This window comes from Anopheles aquasalis, chromosome 2 (assembly GCF_943734665.1).
Source record: "Anopheles aquasalis chromosome 2, idAnoAquaMG_Q_19, whole genome shotgun sequence".
NCBI classification, from domain to species: domain Eukaryota; kingdom Metazoa; phylum Arthropoda; class Insecta; order Diptera; family Culicidae; genus Anopheles; species Anopheles aquasalis.
This window is the reverse complement of record NC_064877.1, coordinates 60,222,048-60,245,646: the sequence shown is the minus strand read 5'-3', so window position 1 is coordinate 60,245,646 and position 23,599 is coordinate 60,222,048. Positions and strand designations below refer to the sequence as shown.

At 48.9% G+C, this 23,599-nt stretch overlaps 1 protein-coding gene across 5 annotated transcripts in view; it reads right to left on the bottom strand.

Annotated features, from left to right (window-relative positions):
• The window catches only part of LOC126572733 (protein spire), a 113,729-nt gene that overhangs the window by 76,686 nt on the left and 13,444 nt on the right, over window positions 1-23,599 (bottom strand). For all 5 annotated transcript variants that reach the window (XM_050232279.1, XM_050232283.1, XM_050232282.1 and 2 more), the window contains exon 3: window positions 2,526-2,560. In XM_050232279.1, coding sequence (XP_050088236.1) covers window positions 2,526-2,560 — 35 coding nt within the window. The remainder of the gene's footprint in view (window positions 1-2,525; window positions 2,561-23,599) is intronic.

Sequence of the window (23,599 nt, the reverse complement as noted above, 5' to 3'; positions counted from 1 at the left end):
TCCCCTTGCCAGCCTCCCGCGGCCATGCAAATGTTCAACTTCTCACGCGACCAGCTTGGTCTCTTCCTTCAAAGGGACCTCGGGCAATGGGGACTACAAAGTTGTGCGCCGGACCAGGGAAGGTGCCAGCAATCATAAATGGGTCAGTTGAGTGAGCCAGGTCTATCTTAGGCTCCCATTCCAGGTGTCAGCGGGTCGCTAATTTTATTACTCCTTCTCCTCCCATTGCGCTCCATGCTAACGAAGAAGTCAGGTCCACAAGTTGGGCTCGGCTCTCTCACTGTCAATGCCAATGGTTTGTGACCCACTTTTCCCCTAGGGTCTCCCAGGGGAAAAAAAAGCTCAGCCTAGCTGCAGGTTACATGATGTGTGCGCCCGAGCGCTCACGCCATGAATGCGCGAACAAATTGTATTTGGACAGCGATCGATGGTGATCTTTGAACTGTGCGCGCATTTCCAACCTTCACCGATCATTGCTCAGATCGCGCATCAAAAACGCATAAAATTACCGCGCAACAACCGCCGCATTGCATTGGCTATCGGAGATGCTGCCCGGAAGATGAGGCGGCGGAAAGGTATTTAATTTTTTTCTTTACGATCCATTCAGCCTCCCACATTGATCAGTAGGGGCTCTGGAGATGGAGGTTATAAAAAGGTGGGAAAGAGAAGTTGGAAGGCACGCGAGAACCGATTGGGAAGGATCGTCGCGTCAACTACAACGATGCACGCCGCGTCGATTCAATTCGACGTCGATGAATTCAATCCAATTAGAAATATAAAAGAATAAAGTCATAATTCATGTCGTTTAAGGCATGCCAGGTCCCTTGTAGGTCCGATGGGAGAAGAATAGTATGAAGGAGAAGGAGAGACGAGGTTGTATGCAGGTGACACCATCCCTTGTCCCGTTTGCTTCGTCTGTGGCACGACCACGACGGCATATTCATCCCGTAGTTGATGATCGGGTGGGGAACCTCCAAAGCCATGACGCCAAGATGACCTTTCGATCTCGTCGAGAGACCACCTCCGACCACCCATTCTCTGCGGATCATGCTGCTTCATTCAAATTATCGATCGTAAAACCCGAACCGCCGCCTCCGTCGGTCTCTCTGGGATTCCTGCTCGCTAGAATCTGGATGCATCTGGGGACGGTGCCTTGTACCCACCACGGCTACGGCTACGACTCAATTTATGCGGTGCTGTGCGATCGTAAAAAGCCATAGATCCTTACTATACAGAGCGTGGAGCAGTTCGTGCTTTGAGCTTTGTGCTGCAGCCGAGCTGCAGCAGCGAGATTCGTGGATTAAGAAAGTTGAAAGTCACTGACCAACGCACCACGCTAGGGGATGAAGAAACTCGCTGCAAACGCAACGATAAAAGCCACCGAAGTGAACATGATAATTAAGATTCGCAGCATTTCACTAACTCCACCACTTCGCCACCACTTTGAAAGGAATCTCCTGCATTAAAAACAGGAACTGGCGATCCTCACTAAGCGCCCATGGCAAGGGTGTTAATGTTGTCGAATGTATTTCGTTAATTCAATTATCATTCCAGCGGCGACGATGGTGCGCGACGATCGGGGAACGATTAGCGCATTAGAAGCGCATTAGTAGTTCGCCAAAAGCGGCGAACGCCCCGTGCGCAAACTCCTGTGAGCTCCTGAGAGTCTCGAAAGCGTCCGGAAATTGGTGTTTGAAAGTGAAACTTCATACCAGCAGCAGCAGCAGCAGCAGCAACGGCAGCAAAAGGCATTCGCTGGTTCGCTGGCCTCTTCAGTTTAAGGTCTACGATGGTCTGGCCGGTCCACCGGCCGGTTCACCGGTCAGCCAGCGCTCGTACGAACTTGACCGTGACGGTTTACTCAGCCGTGTACCATGGTTTGACTCCTGCCGAACGATCATACCGGTGCCCAAAAAAGGCTCTCCGTGGTAGCCACCAAAAAAAACTCCTCTTCTTCTAGCGCGTACTAACGGGAATGGTAGACGGCAAAGGGGTGTCCATCCCCAAACTATTGCCATGGCCACTCTCTAAACGTCCTAACCGTGCACGGCGGACTGTAATTACTCGTTCGCGATAAGCCATCGGGCCTAGCGAGCGCGCGCGCTCGCTTATCTCACACTTTTAATCAGATGTGATTTAATAACACATTGAAGCGTTGGCCAATCGCATCTTAAGTGTTGGGATGTTAGGATACCCCCCCCCCCCCCCCACCATGAAGCGCGCCGGTACGCAATCTCCGAAAAAGTGACGAAAATAAGATGAAGCAGCTGCGAGCTGCGTTGTTTGGTGTGTGCTTACTGGCCAGCGTGGTGAAACCCTCCCCGAAGCTCTCGTGGGCTCGAAAGATAAGACACAGATGAGATGACTACCGAGATGTGAAACTGTGGCTATCGTTTGTCACTTCGTTGATGTGCGTTGCGACGTCTTCCCTCATCTTCAGCGTCGTTGGTTGTTGATGTAGCGGAAGCTTTGTAGAACACAGTCTGCGATCCCGCACGGGGACGCTGGTGGACACCGGTACTCACCTTTTTCTGGGTCGACGGTACGCACAGCTCCTTATCTGTTGGAAGATAACAAAAAAAAACGGGAGAACTGTTAAAACTTGGCGCAATCGAGGAGCATGGACGGAGCATGAAATGACAATCTAACGCAATTACGGTATCGTGTGATCTACGAGAAGTATTCGGCCGTGCTCTGGCGATTGTTTGCTTAAGCATCTTTCGGGGAGAGTGATTCTGGAGTTTTATTCAGTGGAATGTTGCGGAAGTAGGTTACTGTTTCAAAGATGAATAACAATCTGTGTTTATTCAACCGAATTCCGGATAAATACGGTACATTGCCATTAAATTGGTATTCCGATAGGATTATAATACTGTATAAATGCATTAAATATGCTCTATGTACTAAAATATTCTAATAACTTGAGTCTTAAAAAAACAGTAACTGCGAAATTGGATATCGTCAACAACACCTCATGATGAAGATGTTTGAAGGTCACCACAAATCCACATTAACATATGAACTTCGTGATAACCCAACCCATATATAGGCCGACGTTGTGATTTATTGGATTCCTGGTGAGGCAGAACGATTGGACGAATTAACATTCCGCTAATTAATATCCCTCGCTATCCTAACACCGTACCGTCTTCAACATAACAAACGAATCTATCAGTGTGTTCTTAAGCTGATTTCTCTATCATAGGCATAGCTTCCTGTGCGTCTACAATATGATGACAGATGAAAATCCCGGACTTAAAAAGATCCCAACCGCGCCGCTCTCAAGATTCCCCCGAACCTGTTCCACGCTTTCCCGCATTGGGTGTGCAACAATGATGCGGCAAGGCGAGCAGCGAGAAACACTTGACCTGTCTTCGAGCACGGTGCATCCACGGTAATCTGGGACGATTCATCTCAACTCAACACGCTCTGCGGCTCTGCGCCACGCGTAATCAACGCCAAAGGGAAACCGAAACTCAGAAGAATCCCTGGAACCGGTTCGGCGGCCGATCGTAGCCACGGACCACCATGGATCGAACTGAAGGCACTTTGGGAACCAAAAACGCCCTAAAGAAGACGATGATGATACCCCGGGACCCTGAGGAGGAATGCTCAAATGCATTCTAGCTCCAGCTAGACGACCCCATCCCCGGGCCTATCAGAAAGGTCAGACCGACCGATCCGACGCCCGAGCCCCGCTTATCCTCGACCATAGCCTGATTTATGGGCGATCTGTCGCGACAACTGGCCACAAAAGACCGACCTACGCCATCCGGAGCCGTGGGCGAGCGTAACACCACACCAGGGGAACGATCCAGTGGCCCAGGGCGGCGGCGTTGATGCATTTGGAAGTGGATTACAATTTAATACACACAACACCACCGTCGGCCTTCGTCGTGCCGCACCAGCGCACACCTTTGCCAACATCGTCCATGTTTGACGGCTACTGGTTGGTGTTACAACCGGCGTCGAATAGCTCCTCTTGAGCGTGGGGACGGTGGCGATTGTCGTTTGTTCCTGTGCTTCATTATGTATGGAGTCACTTAATTATCCAGCAGTTTTTCGTTTGTCCAATAGCCAGGATGTGTGTCCAAGTGAGTAGCAAACAAACAGTGAGTCTCGACTACATTGTTGCAATCTGCAATCCCGTTTTGGGGCACGAAGACCGAGAAAGAAATGTCAATTAAGACCGATCACCTCGGGGACTTTGCGACATCACCAGACTAAGAGTGAGTACGGTCATCATCATCGTAGCACGTAGGATCGGACATTACTAATGGAGCCGAATGGGCGTGGATTGGGCTGCCGGACTTATCTCGTGGAAATGCAGGTCTCCACTTCAGGAGGATAGGAGTCGTGACAAAAGCCATCCCATTCGGATGCTTTCTGTTGGCGCAGGACACACTTCGTGCTCATTAGAGGCTCATGGATGGGTTATTGGCCTGATGGTTCTGAGTGAATCCTGTTGCCAGTTGCATCATTAATGCAACTCAGCTTCCCCTGCACGTTACACGCGATTAGAAACCATTTGGAAGCGCACACCGAGCGGTTCGTCGATGAACTTGAGCACAAGAACATCACTCTTGGGGTTAAGTTTGATTGCCATTTCCGATTTCCCGCCGCAAACTGTCTAACGAGACGAGACTTTCGATGGCCCTTACCCACTTTCTAGCAAAACAACGGAAAGTACACCCGTAAAGAGGCATTACGCGCCACGCAACGCGACGTAACCTCGAAACATCGTCGATTGAACCTCAACCATCAACCGCCAGAGAGAGGGTATTGCTCCAGTTCCGTGCAACCTTTCCGAATCGAAACGAAACGAATCGAATCACTCACATCGGCCATCGGCACTGTGTGTGGCCTTCGGAGGACGGAAACGGCTCAATATTGTGGCTTTTAACTTGCGAAACTTGGACCTTCGCGGCGCATCAGCGAATTTCACACGAAACCTTGGCCTCGCTCGCTCCGGACTCACGGCTTGGAGTGATTAGCAGCGTGCCTGTGTAACTGTAAGCGTGGTTCAAGTGTCACACCTCGGTACGATCGATTCCGTGATCTATCGTCGTCTCCACTAACCCAGTTTCTCACCTCAACCTACAAACGGTCGCGAGTGTAGGTGTGCTCGCTACAGGGGAGTGGCACTGATGCAATTGACGAGGCAATCGAAGGCTGGGCTGGGCTATCGCGGGAAGTTTACTGCAGATTAGTGCAGCTGCTGCAGTCCCTCCTCTGTTTGCACTGGAAGTAATTGAAAAGACTAAAGACCATTGCTGTGACATCATCGGGTGGTGGGTGGCACCACCACCACCACCGCCACCACCATTCTTCTCTTCAGGGGGTGTCTAGCAGGAATTAATTACCCACCAACGAAGCAATTGTATTGTTCCCTAGCATCAGCTGCTCTTAGCTCGCCATCGATCGATTGATTGGTGAGCACCGAGGCGAGGTAAAACCCTGCACTCTTGACTGTCGAGCAACGAAGGTGCGTCACTGGCGTGGCGCTGGGAACATTCTTTAAATAGCAAAAGAATTTAACCAGAGTCAGAGCCAGAGCCTCCACGATCCTCGATCGTGACACAATTCAACGAGAAATGCGTGATAAGAGGTAAATTTAAATTCCACCACAATTTAAAAGCCCCACCTTGTTAACAACGACAACGAGAGAGAGAGAGAAGAGCCAGGACGTACCAAAGGACGAGGCACGCATTCCACACGATCAAAAGAAACCGTTCTTGATAGCATCGCGCGATCACTGTGCGTGAGGGCGCGCGTGAAGATTTATTGAATTGATCGCACCGTACAATCTACGAATATGGTGGCAATGGTGGCTACCTTTGAACCGCTTTCACCTTGTGCAGACTTACCTCGCTGTCCGCTCACAGGTGTCCTTTTGCGCGAAGAATTACGCCCAACCGGGAAAGGGCCGGGCTGTAGAAAGGGCTCCTGCGAAGTGGCCAATTAAAGCACGAAAACACTGGGGCCCACAACGCACCCACCGCAGGGCAACTAAAGACGATACTTATCAGCGCGCACGCTGACGATCGCGCGTAAGTGCAACATCACACAACTCATAAATCAGCGCGCGCACTCGCGCACTTGCGGCCAGAAAGGATTTCTCTTTCTAGATGTTGTTGTTGCTGCTGCAAAAATAAAAAAATTCCACAGTTTCCAAAAGGAAAATAGAGCGGAGAGCGGACGCCCCTTGAGGGAGAGTTTTGGTCAAAGGTTCAAAGTGTATTTCATAAAACCCAAGTGGCCAGCCAACTCCGAAGTTCGAATGAATATTTAAAAAGAATTAACGATCGGTGACGGTGTGGATGAGCCGTCGTGGCATCGTGCAGCGCTAAGGTCGCCCGGATACCAACTGTCAGTACGATCGCGAGTCGCAGACACACGCAAAGAAACATCTCACACGCCCCAATAACATAGATACCATGGCGAGAACCGATGGCACACGGGAAGTGTTTCAGATTCCATGGATTTCCCTTTTTTCCACTCAGCGCCACTTCTGCACTAATCCGTCCTCCGGCGTGTTCCCGGCAAAGTGCACTCGATGCACCTCAAGATGGATCTTCAGTGGCAATGCAGTGCGTTGCATCCCATTCTCTGGCCTCCAGCCTCCGGATACGTAATGAGAAAATGGGAGACTGGTAACGGGGACGACAACGAATCGGAATGAGAACATCAGAATGTGTAGACAGCCATTCGAGTGCATTCGAGCTAATGCCGAGCTGAGCTTCTCAACCGCGTGACATAATTTGTGTGAACCCCCTGGTGGCGCGTGGCCTAGTGGCTGCCAATCGTTCCAAGCTCCACGCGAATTGGCGCAGCTTAAGTCATTATTGATTCATATCAACCCACCGCCACCGGCACGATGCCCTCGTAATCAAATGGGCAAACATCGCGCCGAGGGAAATTGTCCGAAAGAGAATGTACACTTTCCACGAGCGTTGGGGGATGCTTTGCCGCCGGGAGCAGCTGATATGCTAATTCAGCGGCGGGGGAAATGAACCACACTGTCTCAGTAAAGAGCGCACGGCACGCATCTAGCTCGTTACGCATCTGCTCGGTACCGTAATTAAGATGTTGGCTGTCAAGCCGCCAACCATCGCGAAGATTGAGGCGGTCTGCGGTTTGACTGATGAGGTGGATTGAATGCGAGGGAGGAACGCTTCATTCTCTCTGTGTGCCAGGAGCGCGCCCGTTTTCTCACCGGAGAGATCGAGATGAAGGAAATGTGGCTTTTTTTCTAATTCGTTGGCGTATATTGCGCAAGCCTTTTGTTAGCAGTGGGCCATTCAGTGCATTTCAACTAATGCTAGCTATTGTTCCACATCTAACAGAAACGATTGGGCATCAAATGACTTTTAAATATATTGAATTTGTGTTTGTTGGGATCATGTGAATGGAAAGGTTACAACCAGCAGCTCATGTGTTATGCCGTAATTCATCAGAAAAAGGTGATTATTTCGTATCTTGATAACAATGCTGTTATCAAGCCGTTGATCTAAAACAAATAATCAAACAAGATGTATCATTAGATGACAAATGGTTACGAGCACGAGACATCTGTAGGTAACAGAATCTTGACGAAAGACGAATAGTTATGTCATCAAAGAAATAAAATGATTATCTTGCAAATTCTTCTGAATCTCTCCACGAAGAATTCTGCACGGATATTTTCTCTTAATTGCTCAAACATTTCTATGTCGGTGGCTCAAAATTCGTACAAAATAATACTGATTGTAGATGAATCTACATTTTGTGATAGGCTATAAAAAAAAGACTTGTTGGAGGGCATCTTGGTAACTTTAGCAGCTTTGCAGTCTTTCATTTTGCTCGATATTCCAGTTGCACGAATTAAAAATAAACGATGCTCCTTTACCAAGGCTGCAGCAACAGAAATTAAACCATTTAGAACCGTTTGCTTCACTTCACGACTTCGATCGGTAGAAGAACAAAACGGCGTAAACTTTAAAGCAATTTACCCAAAAAAAGCCAACCATCTGAAAATCCAGAAATTATGATCGGTCACCTGGTAACTGAAATTGAACCAACAAAAAAAAAAAGACAGCCGGATGCAAGGTCCTGCAAATCTATTTCACACTAATTAAATCGTTCGCCCATAGCAGAAGCCAACCAACCAGTGGACACACTTCACGAGTCAACAGCACACCGTTGTCCACCACTGCCGACCAGCGGTCCAGCGCTTGGATTGGAAAATTATTTATTTGTACGCCAGTTATCCGGCCAAACAACTAATTTACTTCCAATTTGGCCACGAGCCCCGGCGAAAAACAGCAACCGGCAGCAACAGCAACAAAAAAAGACCTCCCCAAACCACCTCACCTCCCCATAAAGGTGAGCGCCACGAGCTGGCGTCGCGACAGGAGGAAACGCACCAACCCCAACAACTCAACCATAATCACCCTAATGAATCGCGAGCTCGCGACTGATTTCCAATCTAATCCGATTAGACAGTAACAACGCGCCAAACCACACCAAATACCCCCGGCCACCACCACGACCGTGACCACGATCTCTGGGGAGGATAGCACCAAAACATATGGCGTGACGGGCGTGCCGTGAAAAAAGGGGTTTCCAGTCGGGAAAATCGATATCCTCGCGACACGTTCCCGCAAGGCCCCTTGGTTAGTGTCGTCGTCTGCGGTTTGGCGGCGCCCGGTATATGACGTCACACTCGTTGGCGTCGTCGAGCGTCATCACGTGAACTGCATCGTAGGAAAAGCGATGTTTTCGCTTCCCGTGCGCATGCGCCACGCTATAGAGGGGATCCCCAGTGCGGAAAACCCGAATTTTCCTCGCTGGCTGGGGCTGGCTGCCATGTGACATTGACCTTGAAAGCGGTGCTCGCAAATGTTTTGACCAAGGAAAATGGTGTTCTCTCTCTCTGTCGCTCGCTCTGTTTTGTACTCCATCGCATGCCAGTATGAACCAAGCTGTTTATAATCATCTGCGGACTTAATTAATGAGAGGTTGAGGGTGAAGAAGGCGAAGCTGCTCCAAAGGAAGTGTTCTAAGTTCCAAGTCACGACACAGTACCTAATGCTCAATCACGTGCGTTCTCTCAAAGCATCATGAGCAGTGAAAGTACCTTCTTCCCATCAATCACAGACCACTAACCACCCCTGGTATGGTTGAACGAGGTTGCCTGTTCAAGTCGGCCGACAAATCTGTTTATTGTTTATTCTAGACTCCCACTTTCGGTCGCGAAGGGCAAATTATAGATTTTTCATTTCTCCCTTCTTTCTCCCACTCTCTCTGTAGCTCAAGAGCATCGTCAAGTGTTTTGCCTTCGCCTGCTCGTGACACTCCGATTTCCGGGATCGATTCCGGGACGAGCGCGCATCGAAACTGTTTCTCCCAAAACACAAACCACCGAATCCTCCTCCCCAACCACCGATGATCAAGTCACGATCCCGGCTCGTTAACTAAGTGGCCACTTAGCAATGTCTTCCCCGATGTTTCTTCTACCTTCTGGCCAATCACGCGGCTGGAAGAGGCGAACGGACTCAAGTGCACTTGCCAGCACGCGTGTTTATTGACGCGTGTTCACACTCGCACGCACGGAATGGGCAATCACGAACACCGGTTTCGAGATCACGAGATCAAACTTGGAGCTTCGGGATCGGGAATGCGACCCACGCAAGACAATGTAACGCATCTGGAGGCAAGCATTCGCTGCGGCGACACCACGTCCAAAGTTTCCTCCTGTTCAACGGGAAGTGAACGTTCTCTGTGCTGCATTGATGCCACGATGGCTTGCGATCGAAGGCACAGCACTCTACCCAGTCGAGCGTTTGGCATCCGGTCCGTGGTCTACAACTCCAGCAGCATACATTTAACGCCTGACCTGGCGAGTGATTCCGGTGGCACAAACCACCGCTTTTTAGGTTTTTTTGGACACCAACCGAATGCTGCCGACCATAAAAAGAGGTGCCGGAGACAATGCATCAATATTTGCAACATGGACGCATTGGCCTGGGCCGGGGTGTCTAGGCAACCGTGACCGAAAGGGGGACTGGCGCACCGCACTGTCAGCGTGTCACGGCTGCTAGGTCAGGGTGGCTCTTGGTCCTCCGTGCCTGCGCGTTGAATGTGATAAAATAGTTTTAATCAACTCCCCTGAACCACATTTCGTGTCTCCAGCGACGACCGAGGTTCGCTGGGGCCTAGCGTTTGTCCTCTAAAGCCCTGACGTAGTCTCCATTCCAATTGTCGGTTCAAATGGTTGGTTCTGAACGGTTGCTAGAACCTTTTTGGGTTTCGGTTGGACTACCGTTGCCGTCATGCGTGACGACACCGCGATGGAGCTACTGTTCTGGCCACTTTTGTGGTCCGCGGGCAGTTCATCACAAGTGTTGTTGTTCCGTCATGTTTAAAGCTCTTATTTATGACACTCGGAGATTGCAGCAGCGTTTTACAGGTGGCTAACAGGTTGCCAAACACTCCCAAAGACAAGTGATCGATGGCTTCTATCCGATTATATGGAACCAGCTAGTTGACCAGATTTGGTCGCGGGTCAAATGTGAATTTTTAACAATGTCACGGATTGTAATAATTGATTCCTCGCTATTGTTTTAACTGAAGTACAAATTAATTATTTTTTCAATAACGGCACTGTAGTGAGCAGTCATACGACATAAACTATTCTATTCTCGGTTCAAATATTATAAAAGATCGCTTAATTCAGAATGAACTTGAGGGGGGGGCTTTGGTATTTAATTGTTTTGTGACTCATATTTTTATAATTTTTCCCTGAAAGCTGATCCTTTCAAGAGTATTCTGTAAAAGTTTTGGATCAATCGAGGAAAAACTGACAAAGATACAGATGTTTGAAAATCCGCGTTACATACAAGGCCTGCATGGAGCTCGCTACTTTGAAGAGCGTTTCCCAGAACCAACGTTTTTAAAGTCGGTGTCCATCGTACCGTAAAAACTGCTGAGTCGATCGATTTGAAATTTTTAACACATAATCTGCACACTTTTTGTCAGGTAGCCCCGTTGAGATTTCATTCAAATTGTTGATACTTTTTTTTTAAATAAATCGCTAAAAACCGTGTTTTAGGCAAAATGACAAAAAGCATCGCTTTTTGAACTTCAAATATCTGCCAAAAATCGAAAAATCAGAATATCAACAAAAAGTCCCCGTGGCTACCTAGATATACTTATAATCTTTCTAACGAATATCGATTTGTATATTTCAGATGACCCGTCATGTCGCTACGATGGACACCGGAAATAGTACCTTTGCGACGACACCAACCACCTACCAAAATTTGATGCTACGGATTAATTTTTCAATGAATGATGCTCAAAACAATACCAAATATTCTTCAAAAGTTGATGTTTAATATGCCATTTACTTGAAAAAATAAAGTTGAATGGTTACGTCACAAAAAAATCGCCAAAAACGGGACTTTTTTGGTCCGGAAATACCGAAGCCACGTTAAAAAAGTACTGCGTGTTTTCTGTGGCATAAACCCTATCTAAATAATCCGATAGAAATCATTTGGGCCACTTTTCAAGTACTACAGTTCCTTTGCAAGTTCTTTAGCTCGTTAGCCAATCAATTACGACCAATAAAAAATATTAGGTTATTCCTACTTGTTGCAAAATCTCCAAAAATATTAAACTTCACTAAATGGTCTAAGATACCCAGAGGTTATCTCAATAGGAAATGTCTTTTTGGGGTAATCAATCGGTTCATCGTAGACAAAATCTGTCCAACGAATGTTACGAAACCACCAGAATGACTAACAGCTTGACAGTTTTACGAAACAATTACCACGAAACAATAATTACACCCCGCTTTGCGTAATCATCGCACCAGATTCCAGATCCAGATATCAAAACTCGATTAGCCCGATGCCAGGTGGGGGATCTTGCGGGAATCCGAACCACCTCCAAAAAGCCGAAACCATTACGAAACCCGGCCACTGCGTTGCGTCTGTTAAGTGAGGTAGCCATTTCATTAACAGCGGGCAGTACTTTGTTCGATTTCAAATGATGGAATATAGAGTCATCCTGCTTAGCGGGAGCTGACCGGTGTCGTCGCCGGACCGGTTCAGGCGTTGAAAGCACCGGAGGCATGTTGCTGGACGCGCCCGCTATCCAAGATGTCATCGAGCTTGGGATAAACCGCGACAAGATCTTCACAAGACCTTCCTTTGAGAGGTTTTAGCACGAATTGGAACAGAAGACAGGCGCGTGGTCACCAGTTGGCCAAAGGAAGCAGCTCCTAATGGATGTTCGAAGTTCGAGGAACCAAGATCGTGAGGAAATTACCGTTGAAAACACCTCGAACCGATGACAGGCAACATGCCACCGAATGGACAGATACGATCTCGGGGGGGGGGGTCCCAGGAGCTGAACTCCTAGGCCAAGGCCAGGCCTGATCTGGTTTGGACATCGATACGCCTGCGCCAGCCCCCGGATCCCGGAAATCAAGGTCCAGGTATCTTATCGCCGGATCGATCTACATGCAATCGCTAGCCAGCCCGCCAGCTCGCCGAGCGACGCATCGCAACACCGATAAATCAGGTTGAACCATCACGGTCATCCCGTGCAGCCCGGAGCTCTGGCTCTCGTGGGACCGCCAGATTCCTCCAGCCAGATGCAAATGCAGTTATGTCCGATGTCTCCGGAGCGCCCGAGGGAACGAAAAGCTTGGCCAAAGTAGAGATCGTGGCGTGTAAAACTGGTAGCATTCAGCGGTAGAGCTGATCACAGTCGTTGGCCAGATCCTCCCAGCACCAGCACCCCCTGCGGGGTGCTACAGACGACCTCGAACGCGTCTTGTCATCCGTCATGCTGCTGCTGCTGCGTCATGCACACTGCGTCCAGTCCCATTTAGCATCGTCCCTAACGGCCAGACATTGATTTATAAATTACTCCCAGCGTGACTGAAGCCTCTGCGGTGGAGTGCTACTGGGCTACGGAGTTGGTCGCGAAGGGAAATCCGAATGGACCAGGAGTCACTCTCACTTGTCGTCATGTCGTTCCTCAACAACAACTCGTCTCCATCCAGGAGCCCATCAAGTAGGAAGAAACCACTTTCTTACCCACGGAAAGTGGCCGTACCGTAACTTGTGGCCACTGTTTGGAGCCCTACAAAGCGCCGCCATTCACTTGCACCGCTGCTGCTGCTGCTGCTGCTGCGGAAGTTTGTTTCTAGCGGAAGTTGAGGTGTACGTTGTCTTCGGATTCGGACGGAGCAGTGCTCGATGGTGCTCGATGAAATGGAACCACCAACTTGGACGCACGCACGATGACACCCTGCTGTGAGAATGTGGCAGTAATTAACGCCGGCGCAAATCATAAAAAAAATCCAACTCCCGAAAGGGAGTCCGTCGGCCGGCCATGACCGAAACATGACTCGCTGGCCACGGAAGTGACTCCCGACGGGCCCCTGGCCGGACGTTGAAGAAGGGAAAGTCAATTAAAGAGACCGACACCGAGGGCGTATAGATGAAACCGAGATTGAACTAATCTCTGATTGAAAGTCGAACCCGTCGGGTGGTAATCGATATCGGCAGAGAACGAACAGCGCCGCGACGGGCGTCGCAGTAAGTGAACCTGGCACACCTTACCCTGTCAGCCGATAAGCTTGACTCTTCTCTCCCTTCCTTTCGATCCAATGGCCACGCAGTCCATATGCTGCTGCCTGTTCCGGAGTTGGAAACATGTCGTGCAAATCGCGCGCACGGTTGGTGGTCTCTTCGGACACCGCAAGCGGTCACTTCGGTCCGCGGAATACATAAAATCCATCCTCATGTCGTGTGTACGTACAAGTGCTGCTACGGCTAAGTACAACCATGGCAGGGGCCTCAACGAAAAGAAACCAATTCGGTGGATCTGAAAGAGAAAACTTAACCGGACCAGCTCGGTGCTCGTTCGCTTAGAAGCTCTTTGCGGGGGGGGACCCTAAAAGAGAGTTCGCCAAAAAATGGAGCCGTCGCTAGCAAACAAACCAAAAAAAAACGCGGGGAGGTAATTAGCCATTTCAGTGAGCGCCTTTTTGTGCAATTTTTATTCGGGATCGAGAGCGCGTTTTATGGCCAAGCGGAGAGGTTTTTTTTTTTGCTTCAACCCCCCGGCTGGGGTCGGAAATGGTAAACAACGCGCTTTCCAATGAGCATCACCTCGCCCCCTCTCTTTGCGGGTCAACGGGGAGTTTTTTCGACGACAACAACGACAACGAACATAACTTACAGAACGTTTCCATACACGTACACCTTACATGCAAATGTCCACCGCAATTAAAGCCGCGAAAGCAGCGATCGTGTGGCATTTGGAGTTTGGGGATTATAAATCACCAAACTTGTCCAGCTTCACTCCGCGGACATTCACGCATTAACGCGCACTAACACGCCACGATGGTGTATTTTTGGCGGGCGCCAATCATTCGGTCAATGAGCCTCACTTTTGCTGCCCCTCCGGGGGTTTCCGATGTGATTGCGAACACAAAACGGGGTTTATGCAACTCGCTAGACACGTGCGCTGCTGCTGGGAACTGCATTCCTGGTGCGGTTCACGATAACTAACGCGGCGCCACACGACACACAGTGTCGCACGCAAGGGATTACAGGAACAGGAACAACATACCATCATGCTCCGTTAGTGCTTCATTGCAACATCATCAACGCAGCACAACCACAACAACAACAACAACAACAACAACATGATGATCGTTGGTGACGAACGAAAAAACATACACTGGAAGTCATAATGTACCTCGCGATGCTTTAAACACGGGAACGGGAAGCAGCCAAGACAAGATGCAGCGTGAGGTCAGCGATGAAGATGCGGTGAAAAAAAAAACGGAACGATACGACGGAAGATGCGAGCAAAACAAAGCTGAACGGTGGTCCGTCGGATGCGATCCGGCCCCAGTCTCGGTCACTTCCTTTCGGTTTTGTGGTGGGTTTTTTGTTTTTTTTTGCACAGCACGAGAGATGCCCGGCCATTTAAACCCTCCATTCAGTCACGGTTTCCACGTGCTTCTGGATGTGGGATTGGACCCTGGGATTGGTGGACGATGTTTTGCTGATGTTTTGCATTCCCCATTTCTCGCGTGCACTCGCGCGAAGTTTCTTCCGCGAGTTCTGGCAACGGGATTTTCAATGGGAGCGAGATGCATGTGCGCTGTTTGCACCATACGCACCTTCCTCTTGGGGGGCCAAGAACGTACGCATGCGATGGTGAGGAACTCGTTTACAGTTTGCCCTCCCCCCCTTCGTGTGGAGCCTGACCTGGTAAGGGCGCCCAACATTCTGGGCATTCCTTTTTTCATAACCCAGAACCGGTCCTGTGTGCGGTGCTGTGACCTCTCGTCTGCTCGATACAGGTGAACGGGGCGAGTGGTCCGTACCGAACACATGATGTGATCGCAGTTCGTTCGCGAAGAATCAGAACAGATGGAAGAGAGAACGATTTTATGAAGGAAGAGTTTTAAGGGATGCGGATTGGTTTGTTCTAAATTTATTTGAAGAACAACTCCTTGGATATGAAATTATGGTAATATTACCTTCTGATTGTCACTTTTCAGATTCCATTTACCAGGAGTAAAAGTTTTGTTTTTGATGACTCTAGCAGCTTTTAAGCAGTTTTGTTACACGCATTAACCTTTTTGTGTAAGCAATTTATCTTTTTAATGTTTACAAAATGGACATGAAACTGCATTTAAACATTTGATAGAATGCTATCCTTTTCTCTGACTATCATTTCATCTGAAATCAAAACATTTGCTAATTGGAGCATCTGAACCCAATTTCCATTTAAAAGTGACAATTCGATGTGAAAGTCAATGCAATGATTCTTTTCCAGCGAATGGTCTTGAAGATGCAGACTCATCCAATTTCTGATCTGTAGCATGAACATAAACGAATGAAAAGTTAGCAGTAGAGTATTGAAATTCTAGAAACATTATACCTGCAACCATGTAGCATCGTAGTTAATACCTTCTTTTAACGACAAACCCTTCATAAAACACTTAAAAAGTAGTTAACAGGTTTTGCAAATTTTTCCTGCAGAAAAATCCAAACGCCCCAGGGGAAACCACAATCTAGGAAACTAGAGCTTCTCAATGAAAGTAAGGTAAAAACAAGCGTGGAAAAATTAAGTAATTGAACCCGCTTTCCATACATGCGTTTTTGCAATGTTGGCAACAATTGAATTTTATGAAATTTCCAAATAAAGATACTACTACTGCTACTACTAATACTTAAAAAGTAGAGTTTCCAGGAAGAAGAAGTATTTTTCTTTTATGATTATGATTTAGCTGATCGAATTTTCCTCGACCAAACACAGGTTTAAGTGAAAATGTATTGAAAATGTATTTAAATGAGCATCGAAAGATGCATCACAAAATGGTGGCAACGTTTTGGAAAACAATACTCAGCAGCTCTTCCGGTGAACATGCTTCTTTTCCAACGTAAAACGGAAAATTTTAAACACACTCCACTCCGCTTGTAGGTGACTCAAAAACATGAACTCACCGCTGAATGCACCCTCGCGCCGCAATGAGTTGACAAAACGCGAGCTGCACCAGCTGAAAAGGGGATAATTTGTAGAGCCCACCACACACATGGCCACGGCTGCGGGGCGAGAGTCCAAAGACCTGAACGACTGGAGCTAGAATGGAACGGAACCAACCAAACACATTCATGCACCGTTCATGACGGGATGGGGTTCCGCTCCGATGATTGCACTACTGCCACCCGCGTCTGGTGGAAAAGCTGGCTGGCCTTTAAACCGGAACGGTACGCGCGCACGTCGGAAATGCACCTTCGGCGGGGAGGCGAAAAGGTTCTAATAAGCTCTAAGGCCTAATGGCTCTCGGCATTGCATGACCGGTCAACTATATCCAATAAACGGTGAAAGCCGAACGGTTTCCACGCGATATGGTTCGACGCTGGCTGCGATAAGAAGAATTTTCTTTTAATGCATTTTCGGTGGCAACAGTTTTCGGGATCTGAAAACGGGAAATCTGATGCTGCAAATGGATTAGATTTTTAGGAACCTATTCTAGCAACTTTTCCATCTACAGGCGCATCAGCCGCAGTATACAATTAATCGGAAATACATGCAGTTACGGGGCACACACTGCCTCATGTCCACTTCCGTTTTATATGCTGCAGCACAAAACGACAACGAGTCAACGAACGAACGAACGAAACGAGCGAGCAACCAGCCCACGAGGGGCACTTAATGATCACTCTCGTGCGCGGTTGACGGCCCTTTTCCCTTGTCTGTCCGTTGGCTGTCATTAATCTTGCAGCTGAGCCGGAAAATCCATCAACCACCCACCCCGCCATGCACGTGAAGATTTCCGTTCTGAGCGACCACTCCCAGCTGTTCGCCGGTTCCGCTAAGCGATCCATCTACCTCGTAGCCCCCCGGACAAGTTGGTCCCCAAAAATGGTCATAAATGTATTTAAAAAAAACACAAGCAGTGCAATGCATAACAAGCGTGGAAAACATGGAAAACGAGGTTAAAACAATGTCCGAAAAAAGTAATAATAAATGGATCCTGGTTTCGGTTTTCTCTGCATTTCCAAATTTCGCTAAACTCCTGAACGGCTGAACGCGTTTGAAGTGCCGCCGCTACCTTGAGAATGGAGGAAAATTGAAAAACAAAACACCAACCCTCCCCCCTGCGGCTCGTTCACACAAGTGACATCGTGCCAAACTTCCTGCTGGAGGGAACGATCGGGAAAAGGTGCTCCGCCTTTCGGTTTTGGAATCCATTTGCGGGGACGCCAGTTGCCAGACACCGGGGTGGTGGTGACACCCGCTGGCCACTGGAAAACGCATACCACGAAACCGGAGGCAGCATAACAGGGCGAGTGTCGCGAGTGTTATGTTGCGCCATTTTAGAAGACTCCACCTCCTCCACCCAGGGGGCTTTCTTCCGGGAGAAATGGAAAGTGAAAAGCGTACCGCGGTGGTGGCCCTTTTGCAGATCAAATACTGCACACAGCAGGGGGTGTATGTGGAGAGGGTTGAAATTTAGGCGATCTTTAGGCGGAGCAACATGCCCTTCAACGTTACCAACGCACAGTGTCCCGCTTTGTCAGGCTAATCAGCCGTTGGTCCGACAATGAAACAGAGAAAAAACCTTTCTTTTTCACAGCCAAAGTCAGGGAGACTGAGGGAGAGCGCGCGACAAGGCCACCCCCGGGCGGAATGTCGTCGGAAAAGTGATGGTGGAAAATTTGTAATTTATAAGAGCAACACGAGCGGCTCGATCACTCGGTAGCACCACCACGACACACAAAGAGATGCCGCCGACGCTACAGTGGGGGACGCACGTGGCGTGGAAAATATTTGAAGAAAAAAGAGAGGAGAAAGACGCGCTATACATATCCCATTCATGCCACTGCCACTGGCAAAGCGTCACACTAGAAAAAAAAGGGGTAGAGAGAGGAGAAGAGGGAACCACGGACCAAAATCCGCCAGCAGCAACGAAAATCACAACAAAACACCTTCGCACTTTCCACCGCTTCCAGCGAGCGAAACAACAGCAACAGCAACAACAATTGCCTAATGACATTTCTAATTAATTCGAAAGCATAAAAAATCTCCCAACAACCCACCCTTGGTGGCTGTTTTTTGGGGGGTAGCGATGGGGAGGTCTAACTTTTGAAAACGAATCGACCACACTAACCGAGGCCACTGTTAATCTGCTCCCTAATCTGGCATTTCTTTCGAAATTAATACACGGTGACGCTCTGCACTGATATTAAAGCGAGATCGAGTGTTTAGCAAAGATCGCACAGACAAACTTCTCAAGGTTGCTGTTGTTTGTTGGAAGGATGTGGTGCCATCATCATCGTGGTCGTTCTTGCGGTGAGTCGCATAAGTGTTGTTGCATAAAACGGAGGACATCTTACAGCATAACTAACAACAGACCAGCAGCACCAGTTGGCAATTTTAAAACAAAAACGACGAAACGACACACGCGTGCTGGCGTGCGGTGATGCGTTACCGGATGAAGAAAATGGATCACCTAAAGACCACTCGCATGGACGCGCATACCAACGTGGATGTGATCGACCCACGAATGCTTAGCCACGGCACAAGCCGGTCGCCCGTTATGGGAAAACTCTGAACGCGAACGAGCAAGCACGCTGGCAAGTGAAAGCCCGCTAGACCTCACAGAAGAAGCGACAGGAAGACAGGTGGTGGTGGTGGCGTCCACTGTCCACATTAATCAAAACATATATGCGCCGCTGTTGGCTACACACCGCAACGACGACGACGACGATGACGACGACGACAACAACAACCAGCTTGACGCTTCTAATCAACCTGATGACGAGCGAGCACAGATGAACAAGCGCTTATGAGCGAGTGAAAATGGGTGGCGATGGCGACCAAAAAAAACCATCTGCATCACCAACCCACCAACCTGACTCAATGCTCTCATAGGGGGGCGGTGGGGGCGGCGTCGGAGTCGCACACACAAAACCTCATCATCAACTTGGCGGCAGTGTCGGCGTTAGATGGATTTCATGGTGATGCTGTTTTGGTGTCAGTTTGGGGGGGACGAGATAAAAATCGGGCACCACCGCAGCCGCCACACTCTGGACCCTCTTTCACCACAACCGGGAACCGGGCTCGCTAACGCTTCCAGTTAATTAAACTCGCGAACGGCACCGTCACACAGAGTGAGAGTGGAAGAGCAGCGGACAGAATGTAGGGAAATGTAGAAAGTACACCACTTGGAGCACTGAAGGAAGGAACTCATCCCGGGGCCCTTGGCTTAGTGGGACAGAAGAAAGTTTCGGCGACAGGAGAAACATATGGGAAAATGCTCGTGGAGAGATCGCTCGTTGCGGGCGCCTTATCCAAGCGATTTCGTTGATCTCGATTAGCCAAGTGTCCTTGAACGCACAGCTCAACATTCGCCCACTCCTCGACCCAAGAGGATTGCAGCGACAGGTCAGGGTCAGAAGGAAATATGAAGTTTCCTAAATCGATCCAACCAACCAGCTGAACAAACATCCGCCATCGAAATTCGCTTTTTTCGGGCCTCCAGATTGCCCGCCAGTAGAGTGCAGAAAGAGAGATAGAGGGAGAGAAACCATAAAGCACTGAATGTGTCGTCGGTTCGCTGCGTCTATTACACAACATAACCCCGCGGTGTGTGGTACAAGTGACACTCCATATAGCAATCATCATCATCATCACCACCACCACCACCACCACCAACACCACGAGATGCTGCACCATTAGCCCCAGCCCGGCGTATGAGACACTTTACTTCCTTTGGGTCAGTTCGTGCCATCGCTTTTTGTTATCGCCATAAAACCATCGGCGTCCATTGCTCATCCTCTCGGTCGGTTACTTCACTTTGGCTTCACTTTTTTTGGGGTCTCAAATCACATTGCCGCAATGGCGCAATGGCCGATCGATTGTCCTTGAACTGCAACGGACCGTCTGGTGCGGACCAAAAGCGCAGGGAAAGGTTAGACGTTTATGAGGTGAGTTCCAGCTGGCACGCCATCCAGCATATGCCAGGAGTCCAAATGGAAAAAAAAGGAATCGGAATGAGCAACTCCTTCCGTGACTCCGTGAACCAGCACGCATTGCAGTAGTTGCATGCATACGGAGCTCTCTCTCTCTCTCTCTCTCTCTCTACGTCAACTTCACTGACCTATGCTTCGACTTTTGAGGCTCCACAAAACACCGGATGTAAGGGCAAATGCGATCACTCCAAGCTCCACGAGGTCGTCCCGTAGCTAACAACCCTTTTCACCACCCTTATGGGGCCGACGTGACAAATAATGAATGGCCAACAAAAGCAAACACGCCAACCATCCATCTGGCAGAAGACGATCGGGAGTGAAGGTCGCGAGACCAGATGCCAGGTAAGCAAATGACCCTCTCTCACTCTCTCTCTCCTCGACCACCGAACACAACCGGACATCGGAAGCAATTAAATAATCCCAATAAAACAATGAAATTACAGGTTGGCGTCGTCGGTTTCGTCGTAGGGCGGACACAGTTTGGCGTGGGAATAAAATGGAGGAAGAAGACAGTCCAGGGATTTCGATTGACCAGAGAGGATGCCCCAGATAGGGTAGGAGCGTCCTATTGTGAGAGAGACACACGAGGGCTGCGCGAATCACTGTCAAGATTAACCGGGACACCGGTGATCAGCGGATCCCCCCCGGAATTGGACAATCTAAGGCAGTTACGTTTTGTTTGCACAGTAGCACCAGTCACAAAAGGGCTCTTGTGTTTGAATCTTTGTGTCCAGGAAAAGTGAGTCAACGCGTCACGCGGTGATGAATTCTCACCGTCAGTGTATGTGTGTCTTGGAGCTGGACACTTAAGATCTGAAGTCACCGATAATGTGGACCACCAAGACGAAAGAGTCAAGCGATAAGTCGCGCTGACACGTCACAGGCCAGTCCGTGTCACTGTCAAGCCGAGTGCGGGGCTCATTAGCTTGGGGAACGTGAACGACGAATTAGCACGTGAATCACGATCACGGGCGCGATCTCCCTAGTGAGCTAGGGCTCGACCATCTCGTCTCTAGTAGCAAGTCCATTACGGGTGCAGACCTCGACGACTCCCTTTCTGCTGCAGGTCATCCTTCCAAGAAGAGCAGAATACAATTAGTATTCCATCTTTGGCATCAGGAATTACGATCTGGATGTAATAGTGACATCCAGTATCCAAAAGGACCGGGAGAAGCTCTTCCGGAGGGTCACCTCTGTTTGACACTCGCCGCCGGAATGTGCGGCCATTTCCCACACTCACGTCCCTCACGTCGCTTGACACATCAGCTAATGCTAAGTCACGTCAAGGGGTGCGAAAACTCTCATTAGCACATCCATTGTTCTGGGCACTGTTCGCTGCGTTGCTGTCCTGTTCACCTGCCGTGCCCTTCGATGCCCTTTGACGGTTCAGCTGGCAGATGACCCGCGGTGTGCTGGTTGTTCTGTGGCTCGCCATACATGCCAGGCCAGGCCAGTCGTCACTATTGACCACCATCCGGTCCATCCGGTTCGGCTTCGTTTTGTGCAAACATTATTCAGGCCACCGACCTTGACCGTGGAACGTGTCTGGATCGCGTCTGGATCGTCGCACATTTCACCGGACAACAGCTGTCGACTGGTACGATCGAAGATGCCTATAGCGTGGCCATATGGCTTCTAATTTCGTCTCAGTGCGTCCTCGATAATTGGTGCCAAGCAAGCCAAACAAGCATTAATTGTTACAAATGGGTGGCCGGTACCCGTTCGTGGGTCAGCATAAATTATTGCTCGCCAACAGGCAGTGAGGAGCATCATCTTAACGGAAGGCCTCCAACCGGCAATTAGAATTTGTATTAATGGATCCAATATTTTCTAATTTCCTAACGAGGATTCGCTCCGAATGTTTTTTAGTGACTTCAGCGGTGAATGAGTTCAATGGCGAAAAAAACATAAAACCCCTTTTTGCAACATATGCGGTGCTGTTTTATGCAAATAATTACACAATGCACACCATTTTGCATAACCAACCACGCTCTATCGCGCGCTCTAGCGATGTGCTAATGGGTCGTTCCGGGGAAGGGTTTTCTTATCTTCTAACCGGATCAAAACACACCTGCCTCTGGCCACGACAGAATTGATGCATATCACTGCGCTGCGTTGGTGAAGCAACGCAATTCAAATGGTAGCTCGCTTTATGCAAGTCGGAGTGCGGAGTCCATTTCTAGCGAGGTGCATCTTCGGAACCAGCTAAGCAGAAGAATACAGCGTGGGCAACAGGCGCCTAACGGTGCAGTAGATAGCAAAAAAAAACAGAAAATGGTTGGCAAGTTACTTAAGTGAAACAATTTGTTTGTTTTCCTTTTTTCTCTCTGTCTCTCGCTTCGCCTTTGACTTGTCCCCTTGCCGGGGAATAGGTTTACGTTGGATGAACTCTCTACAAAGCAGCAGCAGTAGGTCGACCTGTGTTAGCTGTTTTTGCTCCCGCGCTTTTCCGACGACAAAGAAACGGACCTCAGCCTCACAATGCGCGATGCGCAGCTAAACTGCTCGTTTGCCGGTTCAAGGGGGTGGAAAATTGCATAAGTATTTGGTCGCCGTCGTCGTCGTCGTCGAATGTACGTACGGCCATCGTCATGTCACTTGCCTTTCCTCCGCCGCTGGTGCCGCGGAATGGATCTGTTAAGCGTCTTGGAACCAATTTTTTGCTGCATTATTTCCTTTTTTTCTCTCCAACCAATTCCTCCCGAATAGCGGATGTGGATGGGAACCGTTAATGCGCTGGGGGTTGCAGGTTTGCGCGAGAGCAAAGACACACGGGGCTGTAGTGCGTGAACTGACGTAGTTTAGAGTTGAAGAACACAGCACAGCATGCTTCTGCGTGACCTTTTGCTGGGGACGGCGATCGTGATCTAGATTTTGATGCATACTACATAGCTTTTGTGATCAATATTTAATCTTTAGCATCAATTTGTGAGAACTTTTGCAAAATTTCATGTTAAATCAAAATAAAAACAATCTTCCAGATAACTTAAGGATTCGAAACAGAAAACATTTCACATAATTTCCAATAGAATCCAAAATTC